The 14,135-nt window shown below is 34.3% G+C and overlaps 3 protein-coding genes across 3 annotated transcripts; 1 reads left to right on the top strand and 2 right to left on the bottom strand.

Annotated features, from left to right (window-relative positions):
• Positions 1-428: 428 nt before the first annotated feature.
• LOC107423903 (auxin-binding protein ABP19a-like) lies at positions 429-1,362 on the bottom strand. The gene has a single exon (XM_060819203.1). It carries the CDS (start codon positions 1,333-1,335, stop codon positions 685-687), a length of 651 nt encoding a protein of 216 aa, XP_060675186.1. The 5' UTR covers positions 1,336-1,362; the 3' UTR covers positions 429-684.
• Positions 1,363-4,546: 3,184 nt separating this feature from the next.
• On the top strand, positions 4,547-6,069 carry LOC107423873 (probable glucan endo-1,3-beta-glucosidase BG4). Its single transcript, XM_016033520.4, has one exon. It carries the CDS (start codon positions 4,657-4,659, stop codon positions 5,671-5,673), a length of 1,017 nt encoding a protein of 338 aa, XP_015889006.1. The 5' UTR covers positions 4,547-4,656; the 3' UTR covers positions 5,674-6,069.
• A 137-nt stretch (positions 6,070-6,206) lies between these two features.
• On the bottom strand, positions 6,207-8,100 carry LOC107423912 (12-oxophytodienoate reductase 3). The gene is made up of 4 exons (XM_016033564.4): positions 7,923-8,100; positions 7,530-7,801; positions 7,197-7,385; positions 6,207-7,094 (listed from the first exon to the last, which is right to left on the bottom strand). The coding sequence occupies exons 1-4, from the start codon at positions 8,003-8,005 to the stop codon at positions 6,451-6,453; spliced, it is 1,188 nt and encodes a 395-aa protein (XP_015889050.3). The 5' UTR covers positions 8,006-8,100; the 3' UTR covers positions 6,207-6,450.
• Positions 8,101-14,135: the final 6,035 nt, after the last annotated feature.

The raw sequence follows: 14,135 nt of genomic DNA, 5'->3' as shown, positions 1-14,135 counted from the left end.
ATTACACTAGATGTCCTAAAACCAAAAAGAAAATAATAATAATAATAATAAATAATAAATAAAATGACTGGAAACCAAGGCTTTAATTTGGCACATAAATTCTGTTTGCCCATTTATGAAGTGACAGAAAATATTTCTGGTGCAACAGGCGGCGTGAGTTTGTGCTCCGTGTTGTAGATTTCGAGGGGGATTCCAAATATATATTACTTTTATTATTATTATTATTATTATTATTATTATTGGGGTAGAAGGGCTTTCCTTTTTTTGATTAGTATTTTTTTTTTTTGGGGCAATAAATGGGGGGATAACCCTTTTTTTTCCCAAATAATGGGGGAATTACCATAAGTAATTGAAAGATGGATGATGATGTATACAAAGGAATAGTGTAACCACCATCCACTACATTATAATCCACACCGATAGAGAAAATACAAGAAATGCATAATATTATACGTAGTTACAACTTAAACTAAAACAGGCCACTTGACTTCCATATCAGAGGAAAAACGACAACGTTTCTGGCTTACACATTAATGTTGCAAGAGCGTTGACCGGAAGAATCCCAAATGTTTAAAAGGAACTAAGACAACAATAATTAATTGTGCAAATGGACAAGAAATAGAAACAATTTTTTAGATCTGGAGGCAAACCTTATTGTTGTGATTTGTATGAGGAGGGGCCTAATCAACCAGAACCACCAAAAAGACCCTTGAGTTTTTTAATCTCGGCAGGGTCAAGAAAAGTAGTGGCAGAAATTAATTCAGTAGGGAAATTGTTTCCAAACAAAGAGTTGTCCAGAATCTGAACACCTGGGTTTTCACTGCTAAAGCTAGCAAACACAAGGGCTTTAGAGTGACCCGAATTCACACTGAAATGCAATAGCCCTTGAGGGAGAACAATAAAATCTCCCTTGTTAAGAGTTGTTATGTAAATATTATTATTTGAGGAAACGAACCCAGCAGTGACTGTTCCTTCAGCAACAAGTAAGACCTCCGAAGCCCCTCGGTGGGAATGCAAAGGGACAACACCACCAGGGGCCAAATCTGCACGAGCTAGTGAAATTCCAAGCCCATTGAGCCCTGGAACTTGAGACGAAAATGCAGGGGTAATACCCACCTTGAAGGGATTGGAGATATTGGCTGCAACGCCTAGACCTGAAAACACAAAATCATCTACTGTAACCTTTCCAAGCTCCTTGCAAGAATAGCCTGCTGGGCTTTCAGGAGCCTTGTAGTCTGCCACGCAGAAGTCTTGCACATTAGCATTAGACAAGGTGATGAAGAGCAAATAAAAGATCAACAAGGTCACTGAAGGTTGGGAAATCATGATCTTCATCCTTACCTCGTTTTGTACAAGACTTAAGTTTTTTGGTTTGTGTTTATGTTGAGGAACATGGTAGCAATTATATATGCATAGAAATCATATATGTAGTCTCCGACTCAGTCTGTCTGACCAATTCAAATTTGTAATTGGGAAATGGGAACATGCTCGATCGTGCATTGTATATTTAATTAATTAACAACATGCGCACTTACTCTCATGTAAGTGTAAGTGAGTCAACTAACTAATGACATTGTTTATTTAATATGGCAGATTAATTATTATTATTATTATTTTTTTCTAGCCGAACGATGAACGATAAGAAGACTTTGAATACATTAAGCAAGAAGCCAGATTATTATATATATAATGTTTTGCATAGTCTAATCAATCTGAATATCGATGAATTGACCGACTGCATGCATTTAGAAATTATACATACGTTAAAAGTTATATCCACAAAATTAGTTTTCGAACCCTCCAATTAATATATGCTTTTGAGTTGGATCAGCATTCCAATTGTTCAGAAATAAACAGTAAATGGTAAGTTTCACCAAAACAAATAAAAAATAAAAAACAGTAAATGGTAAAGCAGGATTCAGGATATATGGTAAAAAAAAATTTTAATTCACAGTTAATTTAAAGGACACTATTTGACTGCAAGTCTTCTCTGATCCGGCGGCACCTTTGGCTTTCACCAATAATTATTTTGTGTACTGTGCTTTCGAAGATATTTTCATCTTTCCCGGAATCTTGGCCAAAAATTCGGGCGATCGAACCCCCTATTATTGCCCAAAATCAAAATGAAAAAGAAAAAAAATCCTTCTAACGCTTTTTTCTTCTTTTTTTTTTTTTGGATAGAAGCTTTCTACTGGTCGAGTGCCTGCAAAATTACCAATATTGAAAATTTCAAATTAGAAGTTGTTCGTGAAAATAATTAATTAATATATCCAGATAGCTACTCAGAATCGACTTTATTTTTAATTTATTTAGTCGGCAAGTTTGTTTTCACTTAATTTATCCTTTACATACCCGTGACAAAAGGGCCTGTTATGTATTAAATTAAGGCCGTCCAAACATTGTTTTAAGTACAAGGACTAGTCAATGCAGGCGGAAAAGTTATAAGGAGGGGGCCAAAAAAAAAATCGCAAATTGCTTTTTTTTTTTTTTTTTTTTTTTGGGGGGGGGGGTTTAAAACTGATTGTTAGTAATTTATGTTTTCAGAAAACCATGCAAATTATAATCATGTCAAAATCCTAACAATCAATTTATGGATAATATATATGTATATATATGCTTCCAAGAATGGTAAGAGATTTTTCTTTTTCTTTTTTATTATAAGAATGGTAAGAAATTAACTTATTGAATCTGACCGCAAAAATAAATAAATGATAACTTATTGGATCTACTTATAAATTTAAAAGCCACACATCAAATAAGATTAATTTTGACCCTACCAAATCGCATGTAGAACCGCTTTTCCTTTCTCCATTGTGAATGAGGTAGTAACCGATTAGATAATGTGAGATTAATTATGTTGACATTGCATTTAAGAGGATCTACAATAGTCACGTAGATTATGATCTATGTGACATAAATGGGAATGTATGATAGTGTTTATATTTTTATTTTTTCTTACCACATCATAATTTGACGGTCTTTGGATATATCCAATTGAAAAATGCGTATTAATTAGAACATTAATGTAGAATAGAATCCTTATTGAAAATAGTTTTTAGATAATACATGGGTTCAAAAATATAATCAATTTATTTACGGGCTAATTTCATTTAGTTTGAAATTTAATTTAAATAAAATTTAACCCCTATAGTTTCAAAAATATTATCTATCTTTTTTTAAATTTTAAATAGTTTTTGTTTTTCTTTTTGCTATTTCATTCAAAAATTTTAAATAATTTAATTTATATCCAGTTAATTATAAGTTTTAAAATTTAAAATATTAAATTGAAATTAATATAAAACTCTGAAGATGATGATGTAGTTGAAATTTTTTCTTTAATTAATCAATGCGCTCATCATTCCCATGTCAAGTGACCAACATAACCATACACATTACTAATTAATTATAACTTATTAATTAAAAAAAGAATGATATTTATAATAATAATAATAATTATTATTATTTGTTAATAAATTGGGAAAAAGATTTTCAGCCCTAGACATGATGGAATTCAGAATCTGGCCTTCCCCACGCACACCGCACCCTAAAAAACGTCCCATCATTGCCCTATGCCCCGATTTTTTTGAAGTCAAGGTGAGGAAATGGTGCAGAAGCCTTAAAAATAATAATAATAATAATAATAACAATAATAAAAATAATAATTTAATTTTTTTTTTTAATATTATAAAGTTTGTTTTTAAAAAATATATTAAGTTTCGTAAAATATAATCATATTTAAGAATATAATTTTTTTAAGTATAAAGAAAATATATAAATTACAAATATTAATATATACATTTTGATTTTATTAATAAAATATATGTATATGTGATGGGTATGGAGCAGGGTCACAATCTCCACCGGGCCTCAATCTCAATTCAAGAGTCGAGACAGGATTTTTACGTCCCGTCCCACCCAACTATATCCCCGCACCATTAGAAGTGGGCCCCTCTAAGTTTAGTAGATGGTTGCTAAAATTTCCATCCATAGAAGGGATGATGCTATATGAAGAATAGTATCCTCTGCAAATTTGTACGTTTCGATTTTGGACCACAATTAGCATGTAAATACTAGTTTTGGCTTGTTTTTGCTATTTGCCACTTCAATTGCCTATAATCTTTTAGCCTCCACATAATATATATGCTATGTTAGGAAAAATAAGCGACTACTTCTGTATTTTTTTCCCATTAGGAAACGACAATCGGGGAAATATAAACGTATGTGTTAGGAACTTAATTAGCATTTATAATTCCATGATTGTGTTTTTTTTGTCTTGCCAAACAAAAAAGGGGGAAAAAAAAAAAGAGACCACATTAAGAGTTTTGAAGGCAACAAAATCCAGTCTGTGGATAAGTACAAAAATATGGATGATATGTAGTGTCTGAAGGGTCCAAGCCATTCTTATATAAAAAGATTGTTTAACTTTGGAGTTATAACCAATAATCTCGCCTGCAGCCGCATATACGTTAAGGTTGTTACTTGTCCTACTAAGTTGTTTTATAGTCCTTTTTTTTTTTTTTTTTTGGGGTTCAAATGCTGTAGTCTCTATTGTCTTGTCAAATTATAACATATTGGCTTTGTTCTAAATTTTCTGACAATAAATTGCCCAATTATAACTTTACAGGGGAATATATATATATATATATATATATATTAATGGCGCTGCTTGGGATTGCACTGGTTCTGTCAGCAGTATCAATCATTCACAACCAAATAGCCCATGTGGCAGCAACCGAGATAGGCATTAACTATGGATTGCTAGGAAACGACCTCCCTCCTCCACCCGAAGTGGTCCAACTCTACAAAAGCGTCAACATTAACAAAGTCAGGCTCTTCGATCCCAACGCACCAGCACTCAACGCCCTCAGAGGTAGCAACATCAGTGTCATTGTTGGTATCCGGAACGAAGACTTAGCCGGCTTAGCAGCGAGCCAGGACGCTGTCAACGCCTGGGTCGCAACCAACATAGAGCCTTACCTCGTCGACACCCTTATCACATACATCACAGTAGGCAATGAGGTTATCCCTGGTGCTATCGGACCCAATGTTCTGCCTGTCATGCAGTTATTAAGAACCACTCTCCAAACTAAGAACTTGCTTGGAATCAAGGTTTCCACTGTGCTACCTGCCAATGTTTTGGGTGTTTCTTTTCCTCCTTCAGCTGGAGCTTTCACCCCCGAGACAGCACCTATCTTGAGAGGCATTCTCGAATTCTTAACGGCTCAAGGATGGCCTCTCATGATCAATGTCTATCCCTACTTTGCCTATGCTGCTGACCCTGTTAATGTCCGCTTGGACTATGCCCAATTCACTGCCACCGGTGTTGTGGTTCAGGACGGTCCTTTTGGCTACACGAACCTGTTTGATGCCATTGTTGATGCTTTCATTTCGGCAATGGAGAAAGAAAATGGTGGCAATGTAAGTGTTGTGGTGTCAGAAACCGGCTGGCCTTCTGCTGGGAATGGCGAATTTACGACACCGGCGCTTGCAGGAACTTATAATGGGAATTTGATCAAACACATTGAGGCCAAAGTTGGGACACCAAAAAGACCAGGGGCTTTTATAGATTCGTATATCTTCGCAACTTTCAATGAGAATCAGAAACCCCCTGGCGTGGAGCAGAATTTTGGCCTCTTCTTTCCTTCCAAGGCCCCTGTATATCCTATTTTCTAAGTTAAAAATAGGGGCAGAGAGGAAAAATACTGCCAGTATTTCTGTTACAAATTAAGATTAGATAATCTATCAATTTATGTAATAAATTAAAGCAAACTAAAAGATTGCTAAGCTAAACACATTAGAGGCAGTGGCCTGGCGCTTTTTTTTTGTTGTCATTAATAAAGCAGTGGGCTGGTTGGGTGTGGGATTTTGTAACTCCAAATATATTATTAATTGCTAATATCAAAAACAGAGATATACGAATTTCGGGTTGCTACATGCAGAGATTGTTTCTTTCTTATATGTTTCAGGCTCTAAAATAACAGGGCCTAAATACTCCAGTGTTTGACTAATTGACTAGTCCGATTAAATTAGGGGAAGACCTACACGGTTACGAGACAAACATATACATAGAAAAATATATAAATTTTTTTAATAAAAACACACCATATAATAATGAATACAATGTATCCTATTCACCAAAAACTAATAATAATAATAATGAATACAATGTACTATAACATACTCTATATAACATATACAACTATATATAAGGAAGACAAACACATCATATATAACGGAGTATATATAATGAATACAATCACTTTCATATAATACCGGAGTATGGAAACAAATAACTACGGACGTACAATAACAAATTACAATATTTGCTACTAAAACATAAAAAAATAAACAATTTTTCTGAACCAATTTATAAACCTATAAAACATTACAATCTTTTGAACAGAAGAAGCAATTCTTTAATAACAAATCTCAGATCAAAAGCGTTAAATGCTATTCCTCTTTGTTATCAACAACTCCTTGGTTAAGAAAAGGGTAGTCTGTGAAGCCAACAACAGGATCTTTGGTGTAGAAAGTCTTTCTATCGTAGTTATTCAGTGGAGCATTGAGCTTGAATCGCAGCACCAAGTCTGGGTTTGAGATAAACAGACGACCGTAAGATATCAAATCGGCCTCACCGTTTGCTAATGATTTCTGTCCGAGCTCCAGAGTATACCCACCACTAGCAATGAACGTTCCATCGTACGCGTCCCTCAAAGTCTTTATAAACTTAGCTTCTACAACTTCATCGTAATTTCCTTTGGTCACAAAAGCTGCGAACCTTGGCCGTGTCACATGGAGATAAGCCAGCTTTGAGCCAAACTTAAGTTGGAGCTTGTTAAGCCTCTCGATCACTGCCAAGCCCAGGCCCAGTGGATCGGAATCAGTAGCATCCATGAGATCAATTGCTGGTGAAATTCTGACACTCACTCTTTCAGCACCGATAGCAGAAACTACTGCTTCCACCACTTCGATTAAGAATCTGCACCGGTTTTCTAGTGATCCTCCGTACTTGTCTGTCCGATCGTTGATGCCGTCTTTCAAGAACTGGTCGATGAGGTAGCCATGTGCCCCATGGATTTCAACTCCATCAAAACCTACGCATCATTATCATCATCAATTTTGTATACTATTATATCAAAGTGTTGAACCTGACTAGGAAATCAAGAAATAAATCATAGATGTGAATTAGTAATAACCAGCTCGAATGGAATTCAGGGCAGCCTGGCGATAATGTTCAACTACTTGTGGTATTTCATAGGTTTCAAGAGCACGAGGCTTTGAGAATTTGCCATTGGATCCATCTGGTAGTGCAAGTAAAGGATCCCACTTATCTGAAATACGCTTTTTGGTGGAGGATATAGGTGAATCCCCATTGGGTTGGTAAACTGTCCATTAAGTAATCAAAATTCAAATTTAAAACTTTTGAATCTTCAAAGATAGCAAAAACAAAATACCTGAAACGTTAACAAGCTAAGGGCTGAAAATAAGAGCTTGGACAGAAGATATTAGTCGAATAATTAATTACGTACCATGGTGAGATGCACGGCCAACGTGCCAAAGCTGACAAAAGAAGATGCTGCCTTTGGCGTGAACAGCATCTACAACCTTCTTCCAAGCCTCCACCTGTTCTTCCGTGTATATCCCTGGAACATGTGGATACCCGGCAGCAGTGTTTGATGGAGAAGTGCCTTCGCTGATTAGTAATCCACCTGGGGTAGCCCTCTGGGAGTAGTACAATGCGTGAGCTTCAAAAGGAATCTCATTCACCGCTCTGCATCTCGTCAACGGAGCAAGCACCACCCTGATGAAGAACCCCAATTAACCACGTTTATAATTAACTCCCACATTGAAAAATTAACCAAAAAAAAAAAAAAAAGTGGGTAATTTGAATGCACATAAAGTGAAAGTGAGTAATTATTAACCTGTGGGAGAGATTAAATTTTCCCATCTTGTAAGGAGTAAACAGGTCTGGTGTCCCTGCTTGTACCAGAGCTTCCGGCGCCATTGGTATCAGTTTTCTGAACTGAGAATGTAAAGCGAAAATGTATAATATTTAACGTAATGAATTTGAAAATGCAGATAAATCGAATCGATGAAGGAAGGATGAGAAGATGGGACAAGCAATAAATAGGCAGAGAGGGAATGTGGAAAAGTATGATGTTCTATTAATTAATGTAATGAATTTGGTCCTGAAAATTGGCAAAATACGCGATTTTGACTTTTTGACTCCCCTTTTTTTGACTGTTAAAACTCCTCCCCTTCTGCCACTTTTTTTTTTTTTTTTGGGTCGGTAAAAACGAGGGGCTAAACACTCCAAACAACAGCCTCATGCGATTTTGTTTTACGTAAGCTCTGATGATTGAACTTCTGGAGTAGTCCCGAACTTTCCCAGCGGAGGGATGGTGAGTCGTGGTGACGTCCGCGCTGATGGTCAAAAAAAGTAAGCCACTCCGAAGTGGTCAAAATATTGTTATGTCTTACTGCAGCCAGCATGATAATTGCACACACTCTTCTATTTCAATATCAAATTATCTTTCTATCTATTCAACTAACCAAATTAAATCACGCAGTTCTAAAATCAACAAATAATAGCAAGTATTATATATTAGATTCTAATACTATTTAAAAACGTTAACAAAAGAATAAAATAAACTAATTTATTTTAAAATATTAGCAAATTAATGGCACATCATTTTAAACATTTTAAAATGAAAAGAAGTCTTATATCCTTTAATTTTTCTTTCTTTTTTTTTTTTCCCATTAATCGTTTGTTTGCTCTAACATTTTAAAATGCAGTAGTTTTCCATTTGAGTTGAGCATGACCATTACAATTGAAACCATAACATTTTTTTATTATTTTTCATTTAACGCCCTTTACAGAGTAAAAATCTAACGACATAGTTCTTCTATTATCCTTCTAGTTAGAATGATGTCACACTTAGATAGAATACCGCAAAGTTTTTAATCTTTCTAAGCGTCCTATGAAGGGCACATTTCTCCTTTGTTGGATCATATCAGTAATAGCTTGAAAGCTAGTTTTCTTCCAACAGAAATTGTCTCAATATAACTCCTATAACTTTTCTCTTAGGTTACATATGAAAAATGTTTAATTTTCAGACAAAAATAATTTTTAAAATATTTGATTTGTATCATAATATTTAAAATTTATAAATAATTAATTAATTTATGTTTTAAAAATAAAAGATAACATTATATTTTAATAAAATATATAAAACTAGTTTTTTATGAAGTTTTAAAATGGAATAATTTCCTTTTTCTAGATATATCCAAACACAGAAATTTTTTTTTTTTTTGAGAAAATTACAAAATCCCACTAATTTCTATCCTTTTCAAACGGGATTTTTGTTTTCTTATTGAGTTTGTCATGATTAGACTCCCTACATACCTAGATTTTTAGTTTATTTTCTTTGTATACTTATTTATTTATGTTTTTTTAACAATTAACATATAAATTGAATACATGTTTAAATTGAATTTATTTATCTTTTTAAATATCTTTATTTATAAAATGATTTAATCTCACCTATTATATTAACAATCCATAGTAAAAAATCAAAGTCAAACATAAACAAGGATCTAAACCTTGTGTGGTATTCACTTCTATTTTTCTTATAAGTATTAATTTCTATCGCCATTATATAGCCTTTGACCTTTCATCAGCTTCGTGCAAAAATCCGACAAACTACTCTAGGGAATCATTATATATTTCTCCTTTTAATGCTCGTATTTGCATTTGAAAAGTCATCAAGGTCAAGAATTATGGAGCTCTTGTTGGATGGTTCCTCCACATAAGCTCCGAGCTTGCTCTGACCCATCAATGATTAAACATTTTTCTTTGATATTTCCATAAATCGAAACCCAAATTGAAAATCCCATTGAAGATAATTTGTAACTCAGGTCCCATATACTGCATAATAACAGAATAATAAGAAAATAAATCATTATCGAAGAAAAAAAAAATTTTGCTAATTCAAAAACGAAAGAGACAAGGGCAAAGTGGAGGATGGCTTAAGTTTTTTTAAGAGGAATTTGGGTGAATGCCCCTACCGGAAGGCCATTGAGGATATACATCCACTCATTTATGAAACTTTTTATTTTAACCTTTCATTTTTTAATAATCCTAAAATATCCTTCCAAATATCAAAAACAAATTAATTTTTTTTTTCTTTCTTTTACTTCTCACCAGCTCATCTCTTCTTCTTCCTCACCCTTTCCCCTAAAAACCCCATATTTGAGTTTTCGAGTTTCCCTCTCATCGGAGCAGAAGCTTTGCTTTCTGCTTGTAGTTTCAAATTTTGCAGATAGACAGAACAAAAAAAAAAGGCCAAGTGGTGGTGCTTCGGTGCCAACCGAATATATCTGGAAAGCCCTGGTTTACAATCATGGGTTTGGCCACCACAGCTATTGTTGTAATAGCCCAGACCATCCGCATGCGATATTGGCTTCTTTGGGCCTAGAGAATCCTTTTACAACCTAGCCCTCAAGGTTTTAAAAGGCCTCTCAATGGTTAAGGGGAATCCTCTTCCAACCTTTACCTACCAGTCCCACTGGCATGGGCTTCCAAGCCCAAAGAGGACAATATCGCATGCGGGTAGTCTGGACTGTTACAATTATCCTCGAGCCACTTTGTACAGCAAGATCCAAGCCATCCCGAAGCAGAGTATCGGTAAAAGATAGAGCCCAGGGGAGAATCCCTGCTGTAGTGTTCAGCCAAAGCCTCCTGAACAAAAAACCTAACAACCGATCAAAGGGTGTGAAAGTGGTGATAATGGGAAAAGTAAGAGAAATCTTTCTAATTCGGTATCAGAATAATTTAGCAAGTCTTTTTCCTTTTTAATATCTTAATAGATGCATTTAGTACTTTTTAGTGATCTGTCTAGTTGTAATTTTCTTATGGTTTGTTATTTCTGATATTACTTTTTATATCAGTTTTATGTTTCTATGAGCTTGATAAATTCTCTGATCCTGGTTCTTGATTGATTTCAAAATAGACTCGTCCAGCTGTTTTAAGTGCTTTCAAATTGGTAGATTTAATTGGAAATGGTGGCATTGTTTTTGAAGTTTCTCCTGGGGTTTTCCTACAGGTTTATCTATTTTATTTGAATTTTTCAACTTTCAATTTGTTTCTTATTATCTTGAGGTTTAATGTTTAAAAAATTGATCCTATTCTCTTAACAAATACTATTGCATGTGCTGTTCAGGCCTTTTATCTTTTTTATTTTTATTTTTTAAAATCGGGGATTACTATAAGTTCTACTTTAAGGGGGAGAAGGAGGTGACTCAAATCCACCACATTAAAGGTGTGGGTGTGAGGCATACTATGTGGCATATTTGTAAGATGTAGATAACTTCCTCACCTTGTCTTTACTTGAAAATATTTTCTACCAAATTTTATATGTAACATTTGTCCCTTGTAAGATGTGTTAGGCAGATAGAAGAGGATTATGAAATCCACTTTCATCCCATATATTCTTTTATACTTTGCATAGTGAAATACTATAGTTTCTATAGAGTGAATTATAGACTGTGTTCTTAAATTGAAGTATGTCAATCCTAGTTTTAAAAGAAATTTTCACTACTTATTATCTGTTCTCTACTTAATTTCAAGGCTTGCTTGTTAATGGTAGACAAGGTCAGGAAATTAACAAAACGAATTTGGATCTAAATATCTGCAGAGAGGTAACACTCATCATATTTTATTATTCACCTGTTCTCATTGATTCATTTAACGACATGAGATTCTTGTGACTAAAGTATAGGCAATGACCTGAATTTGTTGGAGTCTGTATTTAAGCAACTTCCTTGTAATAGGAGCATTCACCCAAATTCCCCTTTTGTTAAGTTTTTATAGCTTTATTATGAGACCACACTACTATAAATCTAGATTGGCATAATAGTTTATAGGTTATAGAGAGAGAGAGAGAGAAAGAGAGAGAGAGAGAGAGAGAGAGCTTAATGATATTTGCCCCTTCATTTGCTATCGTTTTTTTTTCTACCCTTCCAATTTTTGTTAATCCCAAAATACCCTTATATTCAAATTAAATATTTTTACTTTTTTTATTTTCTGTTATTTCTTTCTTTTCTTCACTCGTTCTCTCATCCTTCATCATCCTTGTTCAAGAAGACTCCATTGTTGATTAGCTCAGAACCCATCTCCTCCATTGAATCGAAACATTGTCAGATTGTTCGTCTTCTTCTTCTTTGTCGGGGTTGTGTTTGATAAGCTTTGGACTTCCAGGACGAAGAAGAACAAATCAGGGGTTGATGAAAATCATAGTGAAGCTTGGCCACAGGTGCCCACGATCTTTTCATTGTTTTTGGAGAAGGATTTGCAGAGGAAAGAGTAGGTGGAATGGGTGAATATGGTGTTGGGGAAGTTGTGGAAAGTGTATAGAGGTGGGATTGAGAATTGGATAATTGGGTTGAGCCCGTCATTGAAAATTTGAAGAAGCCTGATTATGTTGAGAGGGTGAAAATTAAGCAATTCTCTTTAGGGGATGAGCCATTGTTTGTTAGAAATGTTGAGAGACGGACTTTTCATCATGCAAATGACTTGCAGTAAGTTTTAAGTTTTTGCAGCTTGAATTCAAATCCAGTAGCAATTTCTATTTTCATTTTTTAGCTATTACTTGTTTTCCATTGCCGCTATTATGTTTTCTTTTTTAGAAATTGCTGATTATTAGACCCTGACTATGTATTTTTCTCTTTTGTGTCTATGTTGGGGAAGTGTGGGACCTGAGAGTTAAGTAATATGCATAGTTTGGAGATAGTAGTATTTTGTGATATACGAGTGAAACCTGGAGCTTTTTCTTTATTTGTATGTCAAACTATGGTTTTCATTAGATGTTATCAGTAATTTAACATTGGCTGTGAAGGGAGAATGAATAAATTTATATTTTTCTGCCAATCTGAATTAATATTTGTTGAAGGTTGGCCATCTACTCAATGTAGTGATTGAAATTGGGGTTTTTTTTGTTGTTTTGGGGATTTGGGCGTCCTTTAGCAAATTAGTCTATAAGATTGGATTTTGGTTCTATACAATTCATAGAAAGCAATGGATATTACTGTGTATGAGCTATTGCCTCAATTGTTAGATTTGAACCTTTATACTTCTTCATCGATACTTTAGGTATTTAATTATTTTCTTTAAAACTTGTATGCTAAATATTGTAACTAACTGTAGATATTTCGTTTGATTTCATCTAGGTATCAGATCGATCTCCGTTATAGTGGAGGTGCTCCGTATGCTTTTAATGCTGTCACTAATGTTTGGCATTATACCAATTGTGGTACTAGTTGGTGTTAGAGATTTTGACATTGATGGGGAACTTTGGGTCAAATTGGGATTGATACCAACAGAACCTTTTGTAAGAGCTATAATATTCTCTAGTTTTTTCTCCGTTATAGTGGAGGTGCTCCGTATGCTTTTAATGCTGTCACTAATGTTTGGCATTATACCATTCATAGAAAGCAATGGATATTACTGTGTATGAGCTATTGCCTCAATTGTTAGATTTGAACCTTTATACTTCTTCATCGATACTTTAGGTATTTAATTATTTTCTTTAAAACTTGTATGCTAAATATTGTAACTAACTGTAGATATTTCGTTTGATTTCATCTAGGTATCAGATCGATCTCCGTTATAGTGGAGGTGCTCCGTATGCTTTTAATGCTGTCACTAATGTTTGGCATTATACCAATTGTGGTGCTAGTTGGTGTTAGAGATTTTGACATTGATGGAGAACTTTGGGTCAAATTGGGATTGATACCAACAGAGCCTATTTTAAGAGTTGTAATATTCTCTAGTTTTTATTCATAAAACACTTGTACATTTTTCTCTTGCTAATTCAGATTTAGTTTTTAGTTTTTCTACATGATTCTCATGTCAAGATGAAGTGTAAGGATCCACTTTCATTATTAAAGTCTTCATATTGTTTGAGATGTGGAAAAGCAAGAAATAAGAAGGATGAGAATTTAAATGGATGGTAATTGAGTTTTCAGATATTGGTTCTCTAGTTTGGGACCATTTGAACTTGTTTGAATGGTATGCATTGAAATTTAGTTAGTTTTAGATTGGGGACTATTCCCAGCTTGAAAACTTCTTCCAATCT

Source organism: Ziziphus jujuba, chromosome 7 (assembly GCF_031755915.1).
Source record: "Ziziphus jujuba cultivar Dongzao chromosome 7, ASM3175591v1".
NCBI classification, from domain to species: domain Eukaryota; kingdom Viridiplantae; phylum Streptophyta; class Magnoliopsida; order Rosales; family Rhamnaceae; genus Ziziphus; species Ziziphus jujuba.
This window is presented reverse-complemented; position numbering and strand designations above follow the sequence as displayed.